The 24,550-nt window shown below is 35.8% G+C and overlaps 1 protein-coding gene across 6 annotated transcripts in view; it reads right to left on the bottom strand.

Annotated features, from left to right (window-relative positions):
* HIVEP1 (HIVEP zinc finger 1) overlaps window positions 1-24,550 on the bottom strand; it is a 181,760-nt gene that overhangs the window by 49,278 nt on the left and 107,932 nt on the right. For all 6 annotated transcript variants that reach the window (XM_072603830.1, XM_072603827.1, XM_072603832.1 and 3 more), the window contains 2 exons: window positions 22,120-22,173; window positions 1,718-7,605 (listed from right to left, as the gene is read on the bottom strand). In XM_072603830.1, the coding sequence (XP_072459931.1) occupies window positions 1,718-7,605; window positions 22,120-22,173 (5,942 nt within the window). The remainder of the gene's footprint in view (window positions 1-1,717; window positions 7,606-22,119; window positions 22,174-24,550) is intronic.

Raw genomic sequence — 24,550 nt, 5'->3', positions numbered from 1 at the left:
TTGTACAATGCTTAATTTTTTTAAAGAAAAAAATTAGCCAAATAAGGGTTTCACAATCTTTTTGTTCAAATTTAAAGAAAATGTTGTTTCTTAATCTTCAATCTATAGTTCTGCCCACTGAATCATATTGTTGAATATAAGAAAGGTATATATACACCTTTAAGCTGAAAATATCTAAGAAACAGGATTATCAGAAGAGTGTCTTTCAATTTCTGATACCTTTCTAGTCAAAATTCTTGCTCTAGAAGCATGAATGACAGTGTGGAAACAACTACAGTCTCCTATCCACAGGGGGACTATTAAAAAAGAAAAAATGCAGTATATTCAATTTTCTAAATGCTATCATACATCCCTTCCCCACAAAGCAAATCTGATAAATTCATTACGGTGTTAGAAAATAAAAGATTATAAAGTAAATACCTTCAAAAATGCAAAACCAACATAAAAAAACAATTTGAGATATTGTATAGTTAGAATTCAGTTCTAGAGAGACATTTTTTTAAAAAAAAGAAATCTTGCAGCCACTAACTACAGCAATTCAACACACATTGTTCAAGAGAAATGCTTTAAAAAAATGTCACATCTGATTTTCAGAGATAGGCACTGAATAAAGGGCATGCAAATTCTCCCAAAGTAGCCATCCTATAGTTTCATTCTGAAATGTCTTTATATGTGAGATGTCTTCTGTATCTGAGGTATCTTTTATTTGTGACTAACAATTTTCTTAAACTATTCAACAACAGCTCAAGATTAAAGTCAAATGTGTAACAACAAACACCCTACAGAAACATAAACTTTAACATATCTTACTTTGATAGGGAATGTCCTTAAAGTACCCTCTTTAAACGAGGGATAATTCTAAAGCAAAATAACTTGTTTTGAAGAAGAGAAGCCCTCATACCTCATCCTTTTAAATTGTATTCTATGAAAACTCTGATAGTCAAGATTTTCATAAACCTCTCCTATTACAAACTTATCATTCATATCTTCTCTTCCTCTTTCTGCCTGTTATATGAGCTCATTCTTTAAGGTTTTGTGTTTGGGGCTCTTTTTTTTCCTAGAGTGTTTATCTAGATCTTCTTTCCTCCAGTAGATTACGCTATCATGTTTATGTGGATGATTTCCCAGACCTTTAGCTGTAGCCTAGACTGCCTTCCCCAAGCTCCAGACTCATACTTCCAAAAGTCTAGCTGAACAGCTTCACTTGGCCCAAGCAGGACATAAACTCTACATATTTAACGTGAATTCACAATTGTCACCTGCTGTCCACCTCCTTTACTTCCCCATTCAGTTTTTCCCATTGGCTATTCTATTTATAGCATTAACCAGATACTGCAACCTGAATCACCTTGTACTTCCTTCCTCCTTAATCTCACACTCACATATTCAGTTACCAACCTACTGATTTTAGCTCCACAATATCTCATTTTTGTGCTATTGTACTGCCACTGCCCAGTTCAAGTCTTTAACATCACTCACTGGGGTAAGATGATAGCTTCTCCAAATTATCAGTGTCAGAAAATGTAACAAGATGGACGTATTGAAAACTTATAGTTACTTAGTGCAGTATATTATGACAAATGTTATCCTTTTGCTTAATTACCTGCATAATTAGGGCAGATTTCAGGAGATTAAATGAAAATACATTAAACACTTTAGAAGTACAAAGAAATTAATTATATGAACCGTTTTTAGAAAATAATTACATGTGAAGTACCTTGCTTAAGTTGTTTTTCCATTTGCTTGAATAGACCAATACATCTGATTTGGAATGAGAAGTTATTGCTTGACTATATAATGACTTTCCAAACTTCTGTTTTGAATTAAGGAGAGAAAGTGCAACTTTTGTAGGCAAACCAAGTGGATTTGGATTACTGGAACTAATGTTCCACATTGAATATGCTGAAGTTTTTTGATCATTTTGAGGCAAATGTAATGGCTTCTGTTTTACAAGATAACACCATGTAAAACTTGTTGTAGTCTTTAGGGTTGGAAAGGATAGCAGCTGTACATCTTCTGAATGAAATGCTGAAGCAGTAGCTAGCTCCTGGATACTCATTTTGTTACACTTGTTCTTAAGCACTGGGGAATTCTTTTCTTGGCTACTGTTTGTGCTCTTTAAAGAAGAAATGTGACTATTTTCTGGAGAAGACGCAGGTGTGTTTCTAGCTGCAAAATTTAGAGATATAGAAGACTTAATGTTTCCTAATTCTGGCAATTCTTTTATATGTTCTACAATTTCAGATTTCAAATTTCCTGATGAGGTATTGGCTGGTAAACCATCTGTCAAACTGCCAGGGTCACTGCTATTTCCAGGTTGTGGAATAATTTCCTGATCCAATAAAACACTTTCAAGGGGCTCTGTAGTACAAACCTGTCTCACCAAAACAGGTTTTTTGTGTTTATTAGAATCACTAATTTTCACATTCAACAGTTGTAATGATCGAATGTCTGTTACACAAACAGCACCATTTTCATCTTTAGCTCGCTTCTGCTGTTTCTCCATGGCAATATCTAAACTATTGGCTGGGGAAAGCATTCTTTTACTTGATGCTGATGCTTCTGGGTGAGGAAAAAGACCACTGATGGGGATTTTCTGAATTATAGTCGAGGACTCTGATAGTGATGAATTTTGGCCTATCTCAGAAAATACATTTTCGTTAACAAGCTGTTTTTGTGAGTTTGGCAAAGCATTCTGGAGATCCTGGTGAGATTTTGGCATCTGAATTGTACTTTCTGATGTTGGCACTGTAACCATATTTGTCTTGCAAACTGGCTGATTTGATTGATCCTGGGTTACTAAAATTTGTGGAAGGGATGTAACAGTAGCAAAACTATAGGGTGGTACATTACCGTGAATATGAACAGGAATCACAAAAGGTGATGTCTTCTGCATTTGACTGCACAACTGTCCAGGCTTTAGAGGTGGCAAAGGGCAAGAAGTAGATATACTAGGTATTTTTAATGAAGTCACACTTTGGTCCACACTAAGTAAATTTGGATGAATTTGACTTGACAATGCATTTATGGAATTTGAATGTGACTGAACTGAATGCAGAGTTTTAAAGTGAAGTTGATACTTTGGAGCAAAGCAATCCTCATTTTCAGAAGACAAATGTATGGTGGAGACGGTATCTGATTTTTTACCTTGCGTGGTCACTTCAAAAGAAGTTTGCACATTTGGGTGTTCAGGGGTAAAAGAAATTTGATTTGTTAAGTTGATACCTAAAAGCTGCTGGGGAGTAGTAGAAACAGAATTTGAGACTGCTGGTTTCAAGTCCCTATTTACAGATTTACTAGAGATCTGAGATCTATGAAATGTCATTGTGGTTGCATCTGAAACAAGAGTATTCGAGAAAGATGATGGTATTACAGGAGGCAGATGACTATCTGGAGCTATGTTTAGAGATATCTGACGTACAAGTGGTCCCCTCCGTCTTTCTAAAAGAGGTACATGTCCTGTAATTCCAATGCCAGTAGGAGACTTCAGAGTCTGTACCTCCACAAGTGGAACAGATTTAGATGGAGATGTATTTCCACAGTCAAAAGATTTACTTCTAAAGTCAGAGACCTCCATAGATGGCTGTATGCAATTAATTTGTTCTGAAGCAGCTCGTCTCATTTCCCTGTAAGGAGTTCCTGGCACACTCAATGTTTGTGAGCCAGCTGGAATCATAAGGAGTTCTGATTTATTTATACTTTCATTTTTGGAGGTATTCTCAATTTTAGAAACTTCATCTACATCTAAAGAAGCTGAGAAACTTGAAGTATGTGATAAACTGCTCTCCCTACTTAGGCTCCTAGAAAGGGTAGAATCAAAGCTCGATTCAGCAGAGGAGTGTTCCATCTCAGCTAGACGGATTCTTTTCTTTTTGGGTGGCAGCTTCTCTGTTGGCAATTTTGCTAAAGTTTCACTCCGTTGAGGCCAATTAAATTTTTCTGTTTTTTCTTGATCATTACTTTGGGATTCATGGTCACGATCTGGTTCTTCTGTGACCAGTATTTCAGGGACTTGTATATTATGTTGGCGAACCAGTCTTGACTGTATTAGCAGATTTCTTTCATTTGAAACCACTCTAGGACTTTCTTGAAATTCTATTCTAGATGAATCTGACAACACAAGTTGGGGGTGGTAAACAGCACTCCCAGAAATGCATCCATCCTCTTGAATAATTCTAATTGTTTTCAGAGGCCCATGCTTCATTGATCTATTACACTCTTGAAAAGAAACTGGGGAACTTCTTTCAAAAGGTTCAGATTTTTCAAAGGAAGTAGGTCTACTTAGAGAATTGGTATGCTGTATTACTGAAATTCCAGTCCCTTGTCTTTTCAGCTCTATCTTTTCCTGGGTAAATGAATTTATTTGCTTTTCCACAACGGAAGAGAGTTTGCTTTCAATAGTCTGTTCTGTGCTCCTAGTAACAAGCTGAATTTGAGATTTTTGCAATGTTACACATCCAGACTGTTTTCCACTTGTGTCAACATTATGTTTAGACAAACTCGCACTTCCTGAAATATTCTGACACCGGATACCTTCTAAACCTTTTGAAGCAATTCCACTTTCATTTTGTTGAAACTCATCATCATCTCCAACACTTTTCATTTTCCTTCTTTTTCTTATCTGTGGTGTCTGTTCCCAGACCCCAGATGAGCTACCCATTCTATAGTGCAGGACTGGAGGTTGTGTACTACCAGACACTGGGCTGTGTTCAGCTTCTCGTATAGCTACCTTTGTTTTTGGTCCATGTAACTCTGAACAATAAAATTTCTTGTGATTTTCAAAGTTTTCCAGTTTCCTATATCTGTTTCGACAGGTTTCACACTCAAACATTGTTCCTCGGCCTTGATGGGATTTCTTTTTTTCCAGATTTGACCCTTGTGCAAATGACTTACTTCTTGGCAATAAAGTTTCATTAGAAACGTTACACCCAAGATAGCCTTCATCTGAAGACTGTGTTGTTCCAAGAACATGATTTTCATTTGAAGAAGAATCTTCTATTGCTGTCTGTCTCACAAGAGTACGAGGATGTCCACTTTGTTGTACTGAAGAATTGGGTCCTGATACAAAGACATCATCATAAAAAGAGCCAATTTTGTCATCAAATGACTGACTTCCTCTTAGTGGATGAGGAGGGGGTATAATACTTGCAGGTAGAGCTGAATAACCTGTAGTAGGCATAGAATTACTTCTGGTGATAGGCAAACAGTCGAGGGAAGGTACAGACAAAAGAAAAACTTGTTTAGATTTTTCAGTAGGTGTGAAAGGGGACTTTGGTATATCAGAACTTGAGCTAGTTCTCCTTCCCATAGGTTTTAGGTCAAACTGGAAAGAATCTTTAAATATATATGATTTTGGTGAATCTATACTGCCTCGTCTAGAGAGAGAGGTTCTTCTTGGTTTCACACTATCTAGTTGCTTATCATCTACCAAGGCTTCATTATCTGATATTAATTTTGATATGCGTTCTTCCAGGGTCTTTGTTGCCATTGGTGGACGCATTTGACCAGATAAAATCAACGTTTTTTCACCAGAGGCTGTTTGTGCAGCAGAAGATGGTGCTGTACTGACAGGAATTGTATAGGGTCCATTATTTTTATTTGGATCTTTTTCAGTGGTGGGTAACACTCTTACAAAGGGAGGAGGTGGACTCATTGTCTGATCAGTACTTTCAGAACGTGAAAAGTAACCTGAATCTGTGCTTCCTAAACTTCGAGGACTCAGCAAATGCTTTCCTTGTTGCTCTTGGGGACAATCAGTAGCCTGTTGCCTTTGTAGTTGTGCATGTATTGGTCCTATGTGAGATTCCTGCCTTTCTTCCAACTGTGAGACATTCCCTTTCTGGTGGGGCTTATCATCAGTCTCTACGGAAGACACATTATCTAAACTTGACTTTGGATTTGTAACTTGAATGTCCCTTGGTTTTTGTGTATTGGGAAGTTCAAGAATGGAATCCATAACTTTTGGACTATCTGTTCTTAAGGAGGAAATGTTCACTGGGTGAACTACTACTTTAGGTAGTACTGTTCTTCCTTGTGTTTCTGAAGATGTTTCCTGTAGTGACAAGTCACCTAATACATGATCTGAATGGCTTGGAATACAACTTGATTTCTGTAAAGTTTCAGAATTTGATATAATTTTCATTATTTGTGTAGACTCCAGTTCTATGGAACCTTGGTCATCTTGTCTTTCATCAGCAGTACCTTCATCTTCACTTTCACCACTTTCTTCAACATCTGAATGAATGTTAAGTGCTTTAGCTGATTCATGTGATAGGAATAAACCACTTGAATCTGGCTGTAAGACAAGTCCCAGTTTGATAGCATGTGCATGAGATTTTTTGTGCTTATATAAATTGCTTTTAGTCTTAAATGAAAATCCACAAGTCACACAAGGATAGGGCCTTTCTCCTGTATGGGAGCGAATATGCTTTAGAAGAACACTAGGCTTTGCACAAGCCCTACTGCAGTATTCACAAATGTATTTTCCTTGCTTTTTGGGCTTCTGATCTTTCAAGATTAGATTATACATTTGTTCCACACTCTGATTAACAATAGAAGCAACTTGAGCTGAATTATATGCTGGGGCTATAGGTAACTGTGTGGGATTGGTAGGACTTACTGACATTGGTGAAGAAGAATCCACTGGCTGGTTTTGAGGAATAACCTGAGATACGTTAGAAGGTGGTGTATGATTTATAGAAGCTGTTACTGCTATATTGTATACGTGTGGGATTTGGGGATTATCTTGACTTTGTTGATGTTTAAGTGATCTAGTAAATCCTGGACATACGGAAAGTTGCTGATTATGTTGGCCAGATTTGGAAACAAATTGTTCATGGATAGTATGAGAAGGAGAAACTGACAGAACTGGTGCTTGTTCATCCTTGCCAGCAGCAGACACAAGTACAGTTTGTAAGGTACAAGGAGAAACCTGTGAATCAGGAATAAATTCTTGGTGTGACAAGGAGTGATTTGGAATACTCTGACTGTGTTTTAGTTTAGAAGGAGATCGGGCAACTTTATTTGGTCTCAGTTTTTCTACCTTTATAGCACAAGAAGGCCCCTTTTGTGATAAGGTACTCAGTTCTGGCTCCATGGCTTTCAATAAGACATCAAATGCAGTGCTTGTGTAGGAAGATGAAGTAGTACTACAATTAAAAGTAATACATTCACTGTTGTCAGTCTTAGTCATACTTGACATAGAACTAGAGATACACTGTTCATCGGGCAAATTTAATTCTCCTGAATCAGAGCCTTCTGATCTCCACTTGCGTAATTCCAAGGAATGCTGTGATAAAGACAACTTCTTTGAGGGCACTGATGTTTCAGCTTTTGAGGCTTTGGTTGTTACTATGAGTGTTTCCCCATTTTGTTTGGTAAATTGTTTCCCATTTTCTACTGGAAGATGATTCTCTTCCTTTTGGTATTCTGAAGTCCTATGAAGCACATTAAAAGATTGTTCTGTGTTTTCCTTGAGCTTTGTTTGAAGAGGATTTCTCAGGGGTGATTTTGGTATTTTTTTCAGATGATTTTCAGTTACAATCTTTTTCCGTTTCACACCTTTAACTGTGTCTGTGGTTCCTTTAACACCAGTCTCTAAAATTTCTGTGGGGGGAAACAGAAAAAAAATTTAATTGGAATGACTTTAAAATACCTCCTATAATAACAACAAAAATGAAGAACACAATAAAATTGTGAAGAGATAAAATCCAAGCAGAATGCAAATGATGCTAGTTCTTAATATTCTTGACAGTTCTTAAAACTCACAGTACTCTTATGATCTTTGTGAACAGAACTACTGTGCTACAGCAGTGGTGATCTCCATATTTTTTTAACTAGACCCACTTATCAGTTAAAAAAAGGAATACATAACCTTAATATAATTATATACATATATATTTGTATTTATTTATGAATTATATACATTTACCACCAGACTAACTACCCAGTATGTTAAAAAAATGAATGCAAAAATTAAAATTTTAAAAGGGATAAAGATAAATATTTGTAGAAAGCCCAAGGATTTTATGTGTAAGGAGGGAGTGACATGATCAGATCCACACTTTGAGCAGTATTCACTTTGGAATCTCTGTAGATGGATCAGAAAGGAAAGAGACAAGATAGGGAGACCAATCAGAAGACTACTGCAATAATCCAGGGAGCAGTGAAAAGGACTAAGGTGGTGGCTGTGTAAGTGGAGAAAAAGACAGAGGCAAGAGATTTTGTGGAGAGAGAAATAACAAGATTTGGCAAATGTCTGCCATCTGGGATGGAGGGTGAGAGTGAGATGTTGGAGATGACACTGAAGTTGCAAGGTTGGATGACTTGAAGGTTGGAAATGCCTTCAATAGTAATAAGGAAATTCAAAGGAGGAGGACGGGTACAGTAAAGGGGAAAGAAGACAGAAGTAGGGAAATGGTACAGTGGCTTTGGTGGATGGCTAGATGGGACGTGAAGGCAGACCATTATCTGGTTTCTGGTATTAACTAGTAGATACAATGGGCTAATATGGGCTAATATGTACTCAGTCACATATCTCCTGGGTAGAACTGTAAAGTTTGAGTTCTCAAGGTAAGGGAATTAACTTCCCCAGGAATTGAAGGCAAAGATTCTGGAATTCCAAGGTAAAGACAACCATCTCTCTATATTTCACTTTATTCACTTACAAAGAAAACAAAAGATTAACATGTGCCTATCTACTACTTATCTCAAGGGACTGATGTGAAAATAAATGATTTAAAAAAAAATTTTTAAAGTCAGAAATGCATTCTGAATTCCTTTTTAAGCTTATTTAATCAATCAGGTCAGAACAGCCACTAAATTCAGGGTGAGTCATTTTTTGCTAAGGTGGTAATTTTAAAATGCTAATTTATTTCATAATACTATCCTGTCTTTGTTAGGGGACAAAATGCCTATGCATTACCTCATTTAAGTCTTACAACTGCTTAGTGAAGTTAAGCTATAATCCTCATTTTATAAAGCAGGTGGCTGAGGATCACAGAGGTTAAATGACTTGTTCATGGACACAAAGCTAACAAGTGTTAGAGGTGGGATGCAAACTCATGTCTTTCTGACTCCAGATCCAGCTTTCTTTCAGAAGATTTGACATGTTCATGAGGATGTGGGAAAGACCCTCCCAAGACGAATCAGACCTGATAACCACTATTAATTTCTGATGATTCATTTGTGGACAAATGACATACCTCAAAGAACACAGACAATACTGCCAAGGATATGTGGTCTTAGGCAAAAAATAAAGACTTCTGTAGAGATTTAATCACTAATGCTACTTAAAGGGAAGGGAGTCAGAAGAAATAGGAAGATGTGGGAAGTGATCAGCTGGTAAAGATGATAGAATCTGACAAGTTTAGATTTCTACAGAATTGCTTAAAAATCTAGAAACAATAGGTTCTTGATCAGAGAAGGAATTCATCTAAAAAAAGCTGATAAACAGCCATTTTTCTGGCATCTTGTGAATCTGATCAAGAGGGCTTTAACTGAAAATTGAAGGGAAAGGGCAAAATTTTCCACATGAATCTGACAAACTTGGTACCATAGAGAGTAGTAAGTACATATTAAAAATAGTAGAACATGGGACTTATAATTCACACAAGATACTACCCAAGAAGGAAGAGTAATTAAAACCTACTTCTTCAACTATACAAATAAAAAAAAGTTTAGAAAATAAATGAACAGAATTGGCAAAGCAAGGAGGAAAATTTGACCTCACAGGTATCACTGAAAATTGGCAGTATGGCAGTCACAACTAGAACATTGCTCTGATTAGTGTATTTATTTAAAAGGTCAATAAATATTTATTAAGAACATACCATATGCCAGACACTATGCTAAGACACAAATTCAAAAAGACTGTCCCTGTCCTCAAGGAGCTTACTGTTTAATGGGAGAAAATAACACACAAAAGGTAGATGAAAAGTGAGGGGAAGAGGAGAGACCCAACACGGTGTTGTGGTGGAAAAATCAGAGAAATCCCAAAGTAGTACAGCCAGGTGAAAATGAGGGCAGCTCAGCTGTGCTCCTTCCTTATATGAAGGTTTTATAGTTCATGGCTCCACTCTCCAATCAGAGGGATAGAAGGTCATGGTAAGGTGGAATACCAAGGCTGATAAGATCTTGCTAGGCTTTCTTGGTGCAAAGTGGGCAAGTCAGAGAAGTCCTAAAGCATTACAGCCAGTTGTGAAAAGAAAAAGGGTGAGACTAGATAAAAGAAGAGTGGAACATCACTGTATATGAACAAGACATACTCATGAGAGTTGAAATCCTAGAAATTAAAGGGAAAATATGCTAAAGAAGAAATAAAAAGAGGATCAGTAGAGGAAGAAACTGAAGATGTAATGTTATTTGGAGAAAAGGAACAAATTTGATCAGTTTGGGAAACAGGCCATTAACTGGCAAGAAAACATGATACTGTAGTAAAGTAAATAAATATTGTAGTAAAGGTAGGTGCTAATTATCTGAATACCTTCTGGGGATTTTTTTTTTCTATCAAAAACCAATGCAGTTAAATTGCTGCACACATCAGTGACAGAATTATCCTTCAAAAGCAAGAGGAAACAGAAAAGCAAATTGCAAATTCTGGACCAACAAGAAGGAACTGGTTACTTAAGTAGAAATAATATAATATAATACACACATGTATATATGTATGCATATCAAGTTCTTGGGCAGAGCACTGAAGTCAGGGAAATTAAGAAGCAAAAGATGAGAAGAGCAGAAAAGCCAGTGCAAAGGCAAGGGTATAGCAGATGGAGTATATGGGGATTATCATCCCCATTTTACAGATAAGGAAACAGCCAAAGAGAGGTTAAGTGAATTGCCTTGGTTAGTAAGTATCAGAAGCTGAATTTGAACTCATGTCTTCCTGACTTTAAGTGTAGAATTCTATTCAATATTTCACCTATCTGGAAATTTCAATCACTTAGAGGTAGATAGTTCAATTATTTAATTGACACCTATGTGATAGGTGTTATGGAAAAAATTTAAATGATTAAATGAATCCTAGCCCTAAAGCACTCCTCCCTTCTTCCTCCTTCCTTATCTTTGTTATCTACAGACCCCTCCAGTTCATATATTCCCATGGTTCCCAATGTCAGTGCCTGCTATATCGTTTTCTCCTCTATTCCAACTCCTTAGCACAGATTTCAATGTTCTAAAGAAACTACAGCCTCACAGACAAGCTGCTCAAGCTCAAGGACCTTTACCTCCATTTTACTTTTCTCCTTAACCACTTTCCAGCAAGACCATACTTCATTATCCCTCAGAATTTCTCTGTCTCTAAGATCTTGAACTATAAAAGTTAATACCTCCCAACCTCCACTGTTATGTCACCTTCCCAATCCCTACATTGTACAGCCTTTATCATAGCTTCTAGTTCTCTGAATCTTCCTCATTCTCCTATTTTATCTCTGGCTCCAGATCCAAACTGACAGTATATCAACAGCCATTTCAACAAACCTTTTGCTCATGACCCACAAACTTGCTCCCTTCAGTTGCTACTGTGGCCATGCTATAAATGTCCATTACTGAGAAATGCTCATGTTTTCTCCATTCCCTTCACAGAGCAATCATCACTAGAGGGATCTAGCCACGTTTAACTCGGTCCACTAAAATTTGATGCTGTTTATCTTTCTTGCCTAGATCTTTTTGTTCAACTCCTAACTATCACCCAAGGCAAAATCTTTTCCCGCTCTCCTCAAATTCCCAACTATATCCTAGATACCATCATACTTATTAGATGGCTTCACTTATTTCATTGAAAGCTTAATACCATTTTACACGAGTTCAACCAGATTTCTCTTCTACCTCTGTCTTTTCACTACACTTTTTCCTCCTTCACTTCTATCTCAGGGGAAGTATCTCCCTCTTCTTTTCAAAGGCTAATCCACCTCTTAGTTTCAAAGTTCAGTCCTTGGGCTCAATTCTATATCTTCCTGGCTCCACCAGCAACTATGTGAAACCACCAATGATTATCCCATCTCTTTCTTGTACCTTCAGTTTTCCTCTCTCATCAAGCTCCTCTTCTCATCTATTTAAATGAAGTCTTCACTGATTCCAGCATACTCAAAATGCTCTTTCTTTCTTTAGTACTTTGCTAAGTCTCACTTTTTCAAAATGTTATCTTATTGACCTTTTGTTTTATATTAATTTCTAAATATATACCTTTCCTCTCACCTATCTAGCAGCTCGTGCATTATAACACAGATTAAGAGGGAAAACAAAAGCAGTGTAGCAAAACCAACTAACACATCCATGTCTGAAAGGATGTCCAATATTCCATACTCATATCCCTTGTAATTGCAATGAAGGTAAGAAGGTACATTTTCTCAAATCTGTGGAATCAAACTTCTAGGTCATTATAATTAACATTACAATGTTCAAGTAATGAACATTAATAACGTTCAGTTTCCTTTTTTCTTCTATTTACATAGCTATAGTTATTATGGATACTGGGGTTTGTTTTTTGGTTCTGCATACTTTACTCTGCTTCAGTTCAGAAGTGTTCACATTAGAGAAATGCAAATTAAAGCTACTCTGCAGTTTTACCTTAGATCCATATAACTAGCAAACTCAACAAAAATGAAAATGAAATGTTGGAGGAGTTGTTAAGAAAACAGGCACATTAATATATCGCTAGTAGAGCTGTGAATTAGTACAGTCATTCTGAAAAAAACCATTTGTAACTCACTAAATTGTGCATACTCTTTGCTGCACCTATAACACTACTAGGCTCATATCCCAGAGATCAAAGAGGAAAAGGAACAATACATACAAAAATCTTTATAGTGACTCTTTTCATAACCCACAAAATTTGGAAACTATGGGTCTATCCTGCTACTGAAGAATAGCTAAACAAATTATGTTACATGAATAAAAAACAACTCCAAATGAACTTAGAACATTAATCAATGCAAGAAGTTCAGAAGACTGAAGAAAAACATATGCTACACAGCTCTCACCAGAAGGAGGATAAACTTAAAATTAATAGAGAGATACATTTTGACATGCCTAATGTCAGAATTTGTATTGCTGGACCACACATGTTTATGAGGAGGGTTTTTCTTTTCTTTTTCTATTTTTGATTCAACAAACAGGTAGGGGGAATGGCAGATTATTAATATATATAAAATAAATTTTAAAAGAAAAATACAGCGTTGAACCTCAAAAAATAAAATAAAAGGGTTATGAAGCTTACTAAAAAAAATTCTTATTTTCCTGAATGATCTCATGAGGCACAGTCATAAATAAATAGAATACAAGGAAGGAGTGGCCAATAGTGTCAAACGCTACATAGAGGTAAAGGAGGACTAGAACAGAAAAGCCACTAACTGGATTTGATGATTAGGCTTAAGGAAGATGAGTTCCAAAGTGTCATTCATGAGGCATCAGAGGTGATGAGCCTGGACACAGAGAGACCAGTTATAACACTTCTACATGAATATGCAATGAATGAGCCGTATTAAATTATCTGTTTCTCTTTCTTTCACTCTAAACATGGATGCTAGCCATATTAATAGACCTAGTTAATGCCTGAAATATGTAACAGAAATCATAGAACTACCAAGATAATATTTAATGACTATTCCAAAAGATATCTCTAAGAAAATATCTGTTTTCAATACTGCATAAATGGCTGCATAAATATATCAATGATATATCAATAAAATTTGTTACTTTGCTTTATGTTATTCATGCTTGTTTTTAAATATGCATTCATGTCTGAGTATTATCCCCTATCATTCTTGTCCCCAGCAAGCCTTCCTTTGCAAAGAAAGGATAGCTCAGCCACACCAACCAGCACAGTGGCCTTATGACAGCATATGCAGCCTTCTATATTCACTTACCCCGTCATGGAAGACAAAAAGGCAAAGGTACCTATTTCCAAGTTTTCTCTGGCCATGGGAATTAAACTCAAATGTTAACCAGTATATGAGAATATGATAATAATAATAACAAAAGGGGATAGTACTTACAGAGTACCTTAAAGTTTGCAAAGCACTTTACTGATCCTTGCAGCAGAAGTAGGGGTTTTTATCACCTCCATTTTACAGATAGGAAAGTGAGGTAGACAGAGGGTTGGTGAGTTGCCCAGGGTCACCTAGCTAGTAAGTATCTGCAGTAAGTTTTGACTTCAGGTCTTCCTAACCTCAAGTCCAGAGACCTATGCATTGTACCACTCAGGTGGCTTATGAATATGTGCTAAGTATACAGTAGGAAGTTTAAAAAAAATGCTTACTGAATTTGCTTAATGAGAAAAGTAACATAATCACTAACATGTTGTACAGAAAAACTCTTATTTAAAGAGTCATTCTTCATTTTTAATATAGAAGTCCAAGGATTGTAAACATTTAAATTTCAGGCCAAAGAACATGCCTTAATCCTAGTATTGTCCCTCTCAATCATTTTCTATTTATCCTGTATATAGCATGTTTCTACCATATTTATCTGCTTTTTGTCTTTCCCATTAGATTGTGAACTCCTTGAGGGCAGGGACTATCTTCTACCTTTTTTGTATTCCCAGGACTTAGCAAAGTGCCTGGAACAAAACAGATGCATAATAAATGTTCATTGTCTGGATGCTAAGTAATATACCATATAACCTTAATTCATTTCTTAGGCATCTGCCAGAAGGTAAGGATATAAAAAGAAAGTAAGAGCTCTTTTTAGACAGCTGGTATTTTACTGGAAGGAATACAACATATATTCAGATAAGTTAATATAAGGAAATCCCAGGTAGAAGAGAGTCGGAATCAGGAAAAGTGTTATATCACCTGATCTGTACTTATTGGGAAAACTTCACTCAGATATCTGGAATTGTTGAACCATTCCTGAATTGAAGGGCATCTCATTTGAGCCAATCTGGAATATTACTGTGCTATAAGAAATGATGAGCTGGTTGATTTTAGAAAAAAATATGGAAAGACTTGATCTATATTACTTGATCTATGAAGGAAAATTCTATCTACCTCAAGAGAAAAACCTGACAAATAAAAATATGCAGAGTATGGTCTTTTACATCTGTGTATATGTGTGTGAATACATACGTGTGTGCATTCATGTTTAATTGTAGCCTTCTTTAGGGCAGGGGGGAGAGGGAGAAAAAATTAAAAAGTGCACAACAGAGAACCAAAAAAAAATTAGAGAAAAGCATAGAAAAACTGGGTGGCTTTGAAAACAATGTGTAGTATTTATTACACAATTTTTCAAAAGAAAAGTAAATAGTCTAACATGGAAATTTTGAGGGTTTTTGAATTGTCTCCTTATATTCTGGTGCATACAAAGAAACGTTCTTTTTTCCTCATTTTGTATTTAAAAGTCTAAAATGAATAGAAATTTTTAAAAATATTTTTTTCTAAATAATATTAGAGGGATAGAGGAAAAATGGAAAAAAAAATAAGTCATGGAAGAACTGGAAAGTGAATTAATAGCTTGACAAACAACAAACTCCCTGAAAACTAGAATAGACCAAAGAGAAGTTAATGACTTCATAAGGCAACAAGAAATATTAGAACAAAGTCTGAAAAAATAGAAGAAAATATATCTTGTCACAAGGGGAGAACAGATCGAGGAGATAAAAAATTAAGAATCATTGCACCACCTGAATGCCATATTTCTACTGACTACCACTTCCTGGAGGTGAAGGTCTAGATATTTTTGGACAAAGCAAATGCAAAAATTTGTTTTGCTTGACTATACATATTTATAACAGGAGTTTGGCTTTTGTTCCATTTTCAATAGAGGGTGGGAGGGAGATAAGGCAGATTTTTGCTGATTGAAAAAATATCTAATTTTTAAAAAATGAAAATACTGTCATATCCCTTCCTCGAGTCATACTTTGCCAAACCTCATCCCATCTATTCCTACTCACATGCAGTTGAATCAAGACAAAGTTTTACAACTGTGCCATATCTACTAAAATTCTAGGTTATCTAATCTCAACTAAGCCTTGACTAGTGCAGGAAAATTCTTTTGTTCCTCCCTAATTGATTCTTAGTACCATTTCCTACATTGGCTTTTTAAATCCTTTCCTTTTCCTTCAAACGACCAATAATGCCTCCAACTCCCAACATCACAGATAAAATGTTCAACTTATACTTCACTGGAAAAAAAAAATCAATCTGCTGTGAGCTCCCTTTTCATTCTTTCTACTCATCTCAAATTTTGCTATCAAATTCCACTATCTCTTCCTTCAATCTAATGTCTAATGAAGAGAAGACTTGTCTCTCTATCAAGACTAACTCCTCTGCATATACCCTGAGACCCCCTTCCCTTCCCATCTTTTTCAGTGGACTGATCCAGCTATGGCCCTTCCTTTAATCTTCAATATCTCCCTTGCCATTGTTTCATTCCCTAATGCCCACAAAGATACAGTCTGTCATTTTGTGTCCTCTCCTCAGCTAAACTGTTTGAAAAAACTATCTATACTCATTGCTTCCACTTCTAAAACCTCTACAATCTAGCTTCTACTTCATCATTTTTCTGAAATTGCTCTCTTACCAATCATCTCTTGTTTGTCTAATCTAATGACCGTTTCTCAATCTTCATCCTTGCTAACCTCTTTTCTGCATCTGACACTGATGATCACGTCCCTTGGAACCTTGCTCCTCTTTGGCCTTTCATAACACTTCTCTCTCTTGGTTCTTCTCCTTCAATCCAACTGGATCACTGCATCAGAGAGTATTCTGCAGAATCCAACTATACTTTCTCAAGACTCAAGACTCTGTTACCAGCTGTCTCCAAAAACCTGAATTGCCACTCCTCCCTTACTTGCATCTACTAGAATCTCTTTCTTTAAGATTCACCTCAAATCACAACTTTTGACTGAAATCTTTTTCATCGTCCACACTTCCTAGCTGCTTCCACATTTAAATGCCTACTAAATGCTTTTCAGTATTATTTTTGTGTCATCATTGTAGGGCAGTATAATGCTGATGAAATGGAATCGGGCACGCTTGTCAAATTATGCCCTCAAATCTACCAGTAAGCTAGCATACTGAGGTTTAAGCAAAAGAAAGACAGGGTGACACTTTTGCATGTGTCAGTATAGCTTTTCAGTTTCATAAAATGAAAGCTTTAGAATGTGGAAAATGTTACACTACTTTATATATTGTGAATATGTAAAAAGTGTCATTTACATTTATTATAAATACAATAAATTCATGGTTAGGTTGAATCATGTGGTTTAAAAGGGTTTATATGATTGACTTGAAATTCCCATAACTATTTCATCAATTTTTTTAACCTTTATTCAACTTTAGTCAACTAGGTACTGAGCTAAATGCAAAGCAAAAAACAAAAACACAAAAAACGTCACAGTTTCTGCTCTCAAGGTACACACCATATAACTACTATCACTTTCAGTGAAATAAACTTTAAAAGTTACTGACTTAATTAAGGATGGTGAAATTATTCTTCTGATTAACTAAGCATAAAGCTTACCCAAAAGAAATGTGGTTAAATTATTGAGAGTTTTTAAACTATTTTTTTACATATGAATATTACCTCAAAGGTTCAACTTACAAATGAGGTCATAATTCCTAATATTAAATATTAGGAATGATCTATTACAAAGGCATTGTCCATGATTTCCAATCTTGTTATAACATTAGAAATATAGCTTTGAAGACAATGCTTGGAATTTGTTGAAAGTCAATCATTAAGGCTAGAGGGGAATTATTTGTTAACATTATTTTTGTATCTTCTTAATAATGAAGAATTTGCAGACTTGGGAGTGTGCTGTCCAAAAACTCACTAGTACAAATTCTTGAAATACTGAAATTTAATATAAGTAGCACAGAATAACTGGTTAAAACTGACATAGAAGTTGCTATGGTCCTCTACTTGAGATTAGCAAAACAGAAATAATAGATAAAACTCTGAATACTACTAACAAAACAAAGCACACAAAGATTTAACACAAAAAGTGAAAATATTATTTTAAGAGTATTTTTAAAAAGCCACCAGCAGGGAGACTGCTTTGTTCTTTGAATCAGTTTAAAAAAAGAAATTTACATATTTCTCTACTCTAGAGATTATTCCTTACTCCACATTCCTTACTCCACTTTGAAGAACTTCATGGTAAATTTTCCACAAAAAATTTCTTGCAAAAGTCTACCTATATATTTTCCACAAGGATAATCTCAACGTTTATATAGATCACTCTCACAAAGACAGACTGGCAAATAGGTTAGTACTTAAATGATCATATGAAAGGGCACTAAACTTTCAGGCATCTTGATAGACAAATAGTTATCAGTTTTATTTTACTGCTAACATTGAGCTGAGCAGGAAAGAAGGTGAAACCTCAAACGATGGACTCTCCTTATCTCTTGAGTCATATCCTTGATTGATGCAGAAGAGAACAGTAATGTGAATTTCTTGTAAAAAATAAACAGAAAAGATTAATAAATTTATTTGATTTTTTTTGTTCTTATCATTCATCCATGAATCCAACAGAAAACTGACAAAATAAAGCTCCCTAGCTCTGTTTTTAATAATTGTTAGAGCTACCCATCTCAGATATTATTACAACATCCACTTTCTCTTTTTTAATAAACATAGGGACACAAATAGAATAGGATAATATAAAAAAAATAAAATAAAAACTATTGTTTTTGCTGTCAGCCTATATAATCCATTTTTAGCTCCAGGGCTCATTAAAATTTAACAAACATTGAGCATTTCAATTTCTCTTCTAGTCTAAGACAAATGGTACTACTTTCAATCATGTTCAGCTAAGAAAGGATTATCTTGGATGGGGAAACAACTAGAACTACAGAACAGAAATGGAAAAATAAAAGAAATACAGCTAAAAATCATGAATATCGATCCATGGATAAGGATCATGAAACAGCTAAAGATTCGTCTGTATAAAATAATATTTTTTCAAAGATAAGCACACAGTAAGAATTATTTAAATTAGCTATCACTTATTCCTGCCTCATAGAGCTGTTGTAAGGACTATATGAGATAATGTATGCAAAAGGCATTGTAAATCGCGAAGCACAATATAAATGGCAGCTATTATTATTGTTATTATTACTGTTATCATCATGTGGTATAGACTATCATTAAGGAAATTTCCCCCAATCGAAACAATGATCTTCAGATCTCTGATTTTTCTAAGCTTACAAAAATTCCTAGCCTTGACAGCAGAAGTCATTTACAATAGGTATTTAAGTAACATTAAATTGTCTCTTTATCATTCCCCCTAGATTACAAATCCACAGTACTATTTATTATTAGGCACACCTTGATTTTAGGACTTCTTAAAACATAGCATTTAAACAATGAACTAATAACATTTAAGGAAAAACCAAAGTGTTTGTTTCCTAAAAGAAATGGCACATCTGGCTTCTCTCCCAGTTCCACTTTATCCCCACAATAACATGCTAAAGATACTGCTGTCAATCCACAAATACAATAAAACTTGATTATGATCCTATCAGTTGCAAGTGGAATTAACAGGCACAAGATATGCACCTAGATAACTTTGATTCAAGAATGAATGCCAAGTGCTAAGGAATCATCCAAAAAGCTCTAGGAAATTTTCAGAGGGAATAATTATTTTCAGCTGGGCAAAGGGGTCAAGGAAATGCTTAAGTGAGATGCTGAAACAAAATTGAGCTTTGAAAGAAGGTGCTTGAGATGTTAGGAAAAGGTCCATTCTAGTCATGGGAGTCTGTATGTGGAGAGAAATAGAGATAGAAGAGGGTATCACAAAGGTGTGTGACAGAGAGTGGTTCAGTTTGACTGGAAAATGAACTACATGAAGAAGATTTGTCTGAGATAAATTCAGAAATGTAGGCTAGAAGCAGTCAATGAAGACATGTTAAGATAAAATGTTTATATTTATTCAGAGTTTGCAATACGGAACTTCTACATGATTTTTCTTTGTAGTACTGTGGGGACATGATAAGAATGCTGGATATGACAGATGAATGGGAGAAAAGTAAAAAATCAATTAATAGGAAAAACCAATAAGGAGGTTACTAAAATGGTCATGGGAAGAAGAAATGAGAATTGAGACTAGGGTGACTCCAGTATGAAAGAAGGACAGATGCCAAAAAAAAAAAACCCCCAAAAAAACCACCCATATTTTGCAGGAAGAATAGACAGGACATAATAACAGATTGGGTATGTAAGACTAAAGAGAGAGAAGAATCAAAGATGACTTTCAAATTATTAATATGGGAGATTAGTAATGCCACTATCAGAAAACTCAGAAAGATAAAAATCAGGGGAAGTGTGAAGGTAGTAATGGCAAGATTTGACAAATGACTGGATATGTAGAGTGAAATAAGGTAACGAAGTCAGAACAACACTGAGTTTATGAACCTAGGAGCTGGGAAGAATGATGTTGCTTTCAACAGAAACAGGAAGGTTTGGGATGAAAAAGGGGAGGTTTAGAAAGACTTCCTGTTTTGGACAAGTTGAGCCTGACTTGTCTCCAGAATATCCAGTCTGAAATGGCTCAAAGGCAACTGATGATGCTAGAATGAAATTCAGGGAAGACAACAGGGCTGGATATATGGATTTGGGAGTCACTGGCATAGAGACAATAGTTAAGTCTTTAGGGAGTTGGTGATATCTCTGAGATAGGTTTCAGAAAGATAAGTTTTTCTCTTCTCCACAAATCCTGCACTTACACTGGGGGATTTCAATATCCAATGCTGATGTAACCAAACTCACTAACTTCCCACTTCCTTTGCTTCTTTAAATCCTATGACCTCCACTCCACCTCAGCCACATTATTTCCCTACTTATTAACATCGAGTGAAACATGAAACAAAAGGTTTTTGCCACCATAATGGAGAATAAATAACAGAAGATGTAAGAAGATTCCCTAAGATGAAAAAGTCCTCTACATGCCTTGGCTTTCAGATGAGTACATCGCATTGATTGCATCAAGGCTAGAAACAACGTAGAACCTCCAAAATGAGACCTAAGATATTTTTAAGAGTTTGGCCTAATTATGCATGCAAGGAAAAACAAAGAGTTGAAGAACACTGGCTATCCAAATTATGATACAAGTTATGTGGAAAAGTGTAGAGTTCATCCATCAATACACAAATATGGTACAAACATCACAGGAACCAGGCCCAGAATGGAATAGAACAGTCTAAGTTGCCTCTGAGAAAAATACACATCTTTTTAATAGATTCAAACTTCTTCCTGAAACAAATAATCTATTATCAATATTTGTCTGATGTTACAGTTACACATCAGAGATCCCTACAGTAACAACAGAACACTCAAAGGGCAACAGAAAGGCCCATGGTAGGCATGAGCAAACTATAATATAGTTATACAAGAAAAGTGGGATAAATGCTATCATTACAGAAATAAATGACCAAAAACAAACAAACAAAACAACTGGCCTGTAACACAGTCAAATTAAGACAGCTAACATATCAAACAAAGATTTGTTTCTCTCAATATTAGGCCAGCAACAAGCATTTATCAGGTACTTCTTCTGTACAAGGTATACAAATACAAGTGAAAGGAGAGCCAGATTCTGCCCTCAGGGATCAGATTCAATTCTGATGATGAGAGTTTTTCAAATTGTGGTTTGTTACTATCAAACAGGAACTGATTTCTAAAACTTATTTTTCAAATTAGATGGTAACATTTTCAAATCTGGGTAGCCTTGTAAAATGCAGAAGCATAACCATGCATTTTTGTTATCACTAAATGATTTTAAGGGATGTTCATCTTCAGTTTTAAGGACAAACTATTAAAGAACTGGTTGGGGGCTTACTGACTGGAAGTGTTTGTGGACTCTGGGAAGCCACTAAGGAGGGGCTTGGAAAACCCAGATGTCAGTACTTCCCCTTCTGGTAACTATGGTCAGACAGTTGAACCTTTCTGTTGATGGTCAGGCAGAGAAAGCCATGTCTGTTGACTTCTTATTTCTCTGTATTTTCTTAGAAGTTCAGGGTGCTGACTCCCCTGAACTAGGTGAATGATATATGTACTTGGTTAAAGGAAAGATATGTGTGCTTGATTAAAGTGATTGTTAACTCCTCAAAAAAAAAAAAATTGGCTAAAGGAGCCACACTGTGTAATTGCTCCTTTTGCGCTCACCTGAAGTAGACTCACCTTTTTGTGAATCTTCTGCCTCGTTAAGTTCTTTCTGTGCTTCTTCAATTTTGTCTAAGCAAAACAAAAAGATATTAATCATTAAACATACATAAGTAGAGAAACACTGGCAATTAAAAACAAATACTATGTTTCTATACCTTCATTGTTAAAAAAATACAAATTGTTGTTAAATAACCATTTTTATATTTTAGAATCATAGTTGAATAACCATAACACAGGAAACAATAGCGGATAACTTTCTAAAATTTCTGAATACAGACAACAAGGTATTAGTTGAGAGAATTCACAGATCATTACTAAAAAACTAAACCCATGCATGGAAAATTCAAAGATAATTGTAGTAGTTAAACTGAATAATTTTATTGACAATAAATTTTGCAAGCAATCAAGAGGAAAACATTTGAATATTAAGGAAGAGCAAATCAAATAACAGACTTGTTCTACAGTTATGGGAAATCAGAGCAGGGATTGAATAATATAATCCCAAAGTGAATAGATCTCAAGCAGAAACTCCAAAGCAAACACCTTATAAAACAGGCTATCTTCAATGAAAGAAGATGAATATTCAACAAAAGAAAGGTATTTGAGTAATTCCAAAAACAAACAAACAAATAAATAATGCAGAGGAGAGTAGATTACTCCAATTGCAAATACCCAATAAAAGCACAAGAAAGGGAAATAAGTACAATTATCAAGAAAATACATAGTAGTGAAATCAATTATCTCATATTCATAAGTTACTTCTTCATGGAAAAAAAGGCAAGGATAGGGGGTAGTGCCAAAATGGCACAGGTACTTTCTAGAGCACTCCCTCAAGCCCAGTCAAATATCTGTATAAAATGGCTCTAAACAAATTCCGGAGCTGCAGAACCCATAGAATGATGGAGTGAAGCAAATCTCCATCCTTAGATAGCCTTGAAGGTCACCGGGAAGTGCCTATCATACCATGCTAGGGGCAGAGCACAGGAACAGACAGACACTGAGTAGGCCTGGGGGCCAGGGAAGGACTGAATCTCAGGTACCTGTGGTGGTTTCCAGATTTCACAACCCCAGAATTCTGAGGACAAATAGGAAGGTCAGTGGAAAAAGTCTGTGGAACAAGTCAGGAAGAGTGGAGTGGTCTGGCCCCAGTCCCAGGGTGGCAGAGGGGGAAGGGGTTGGAGGAATCCACAGCACTCACAGTACCAGAAAGGGCAGCAGCAGTGATTGTTTCTGGAGCTCTAGGCCCACAGATGGTGGTGGAATAGAGCAACTGACACTCAGTACACCCTCACCCCCACTGGAAGCAAAGTTCTACCTTGACAAAGAGCTCAAAAGTCAAGTAAATGCCTGAGAAAATGAGAAAAACTAGAAAAAAAAATCAGACTATAATATCTTACTTTGGTGACAAGGAAGACTAAAACATATAAACAGAAGACAATAAAGTCAAAGCTTCTCCATCTAAACTTCCAAGAAAAATATGAATTGGTCTCAGGCCATGGAAGAGCTCAAAAAGGATTCTGAAAATCAAGTAAGAGAAGTACAGCAAAAACTGGGAAGAGAAATGAGAGTGATGCAAGAAAATTGTGAAAAATGAGTCGATTGCTTGCTAAAGGAGACCCAAAAAATGCTGAAGAAAATAATACTTTAAAAAATAGACTAACCCAAATGACAAAAGAGATCCAAAAAGCCAATGAAGAGAATAATGCCCTTTTTTAAAAAGCAGAATTGACCAGATGGAAAAGGAGGTCCAAAAGCTCATTGAAGAAAATAATTCCTTAAAGATTACAATGGAGCAGATGATGGAAGCTTTACGAAAAATCAAGAAACTATAAAACAAAACCAAAGGAAAGAAAAAATAGCATATAATGTGAAATATCTCACTGGAAAAACAAATGACCTGCAAAATAGATCCAGGAGAAAAAATTTTAAAATTACCAGAGTATCTTAAAGCTATGATCAAAAAAAAGAACCTGGACATCATTTTTCAAGAACTTATCAAGGAAAATTGCCCTGGTATTCTAGAACCAGAGGGTAAAATGAGTATTGAAAGAATCCACCAATCACCTCCTGAAAGAGATTCCAAATAGAAAACCCCTAGGAATATTGTAGCCAAATTTCAGAGTTCCTAGGTCAAGGAGAAAATATTGCAAGCAGCCAGAAAGAAACAATTAGAATATTATGGAAATACAATCAGGATAATACAAGATCTAGCAGCTTCTACATTAACGGATCACAGGGCTTGGAATATGATATTCCAGAGGTTAAAGAAGCTAGGATTAAAACCAAGAATCACCTACCCAGCAAAACTGAGTATAACACTTCAGGGGGGAAAAATGATCATTCAAAGACATAGCAGACTTTCAAGCATTCTTGATGAAAAGACCAGAGCTGAATAGAAAATTTGATTTTCAAATACAAGAGTCAAGAGAAGCATGAAAAGGTAAAC

This window comes from Notamacropus eugenii, chromosome 4, assembly GCF_028372415.1.
Source record: "Notamacropus eugenii isolate mMacEug1 chromosome 4, mMacEug1.pri_v2, whole genome shotgun sequence".
Classification (NCBI taxonomy): domain Eukaryota; kingdom Metazoa; phylum Chordata; class Mammalia; order Diprotodontia; family Macropodidae; genus Notamacropus; species Notamacropus eugenii.
Note: the sequence above shows the minus strand (reverse complement) of the source record. Positions and strands in the feature narration are given on the sequence as shown.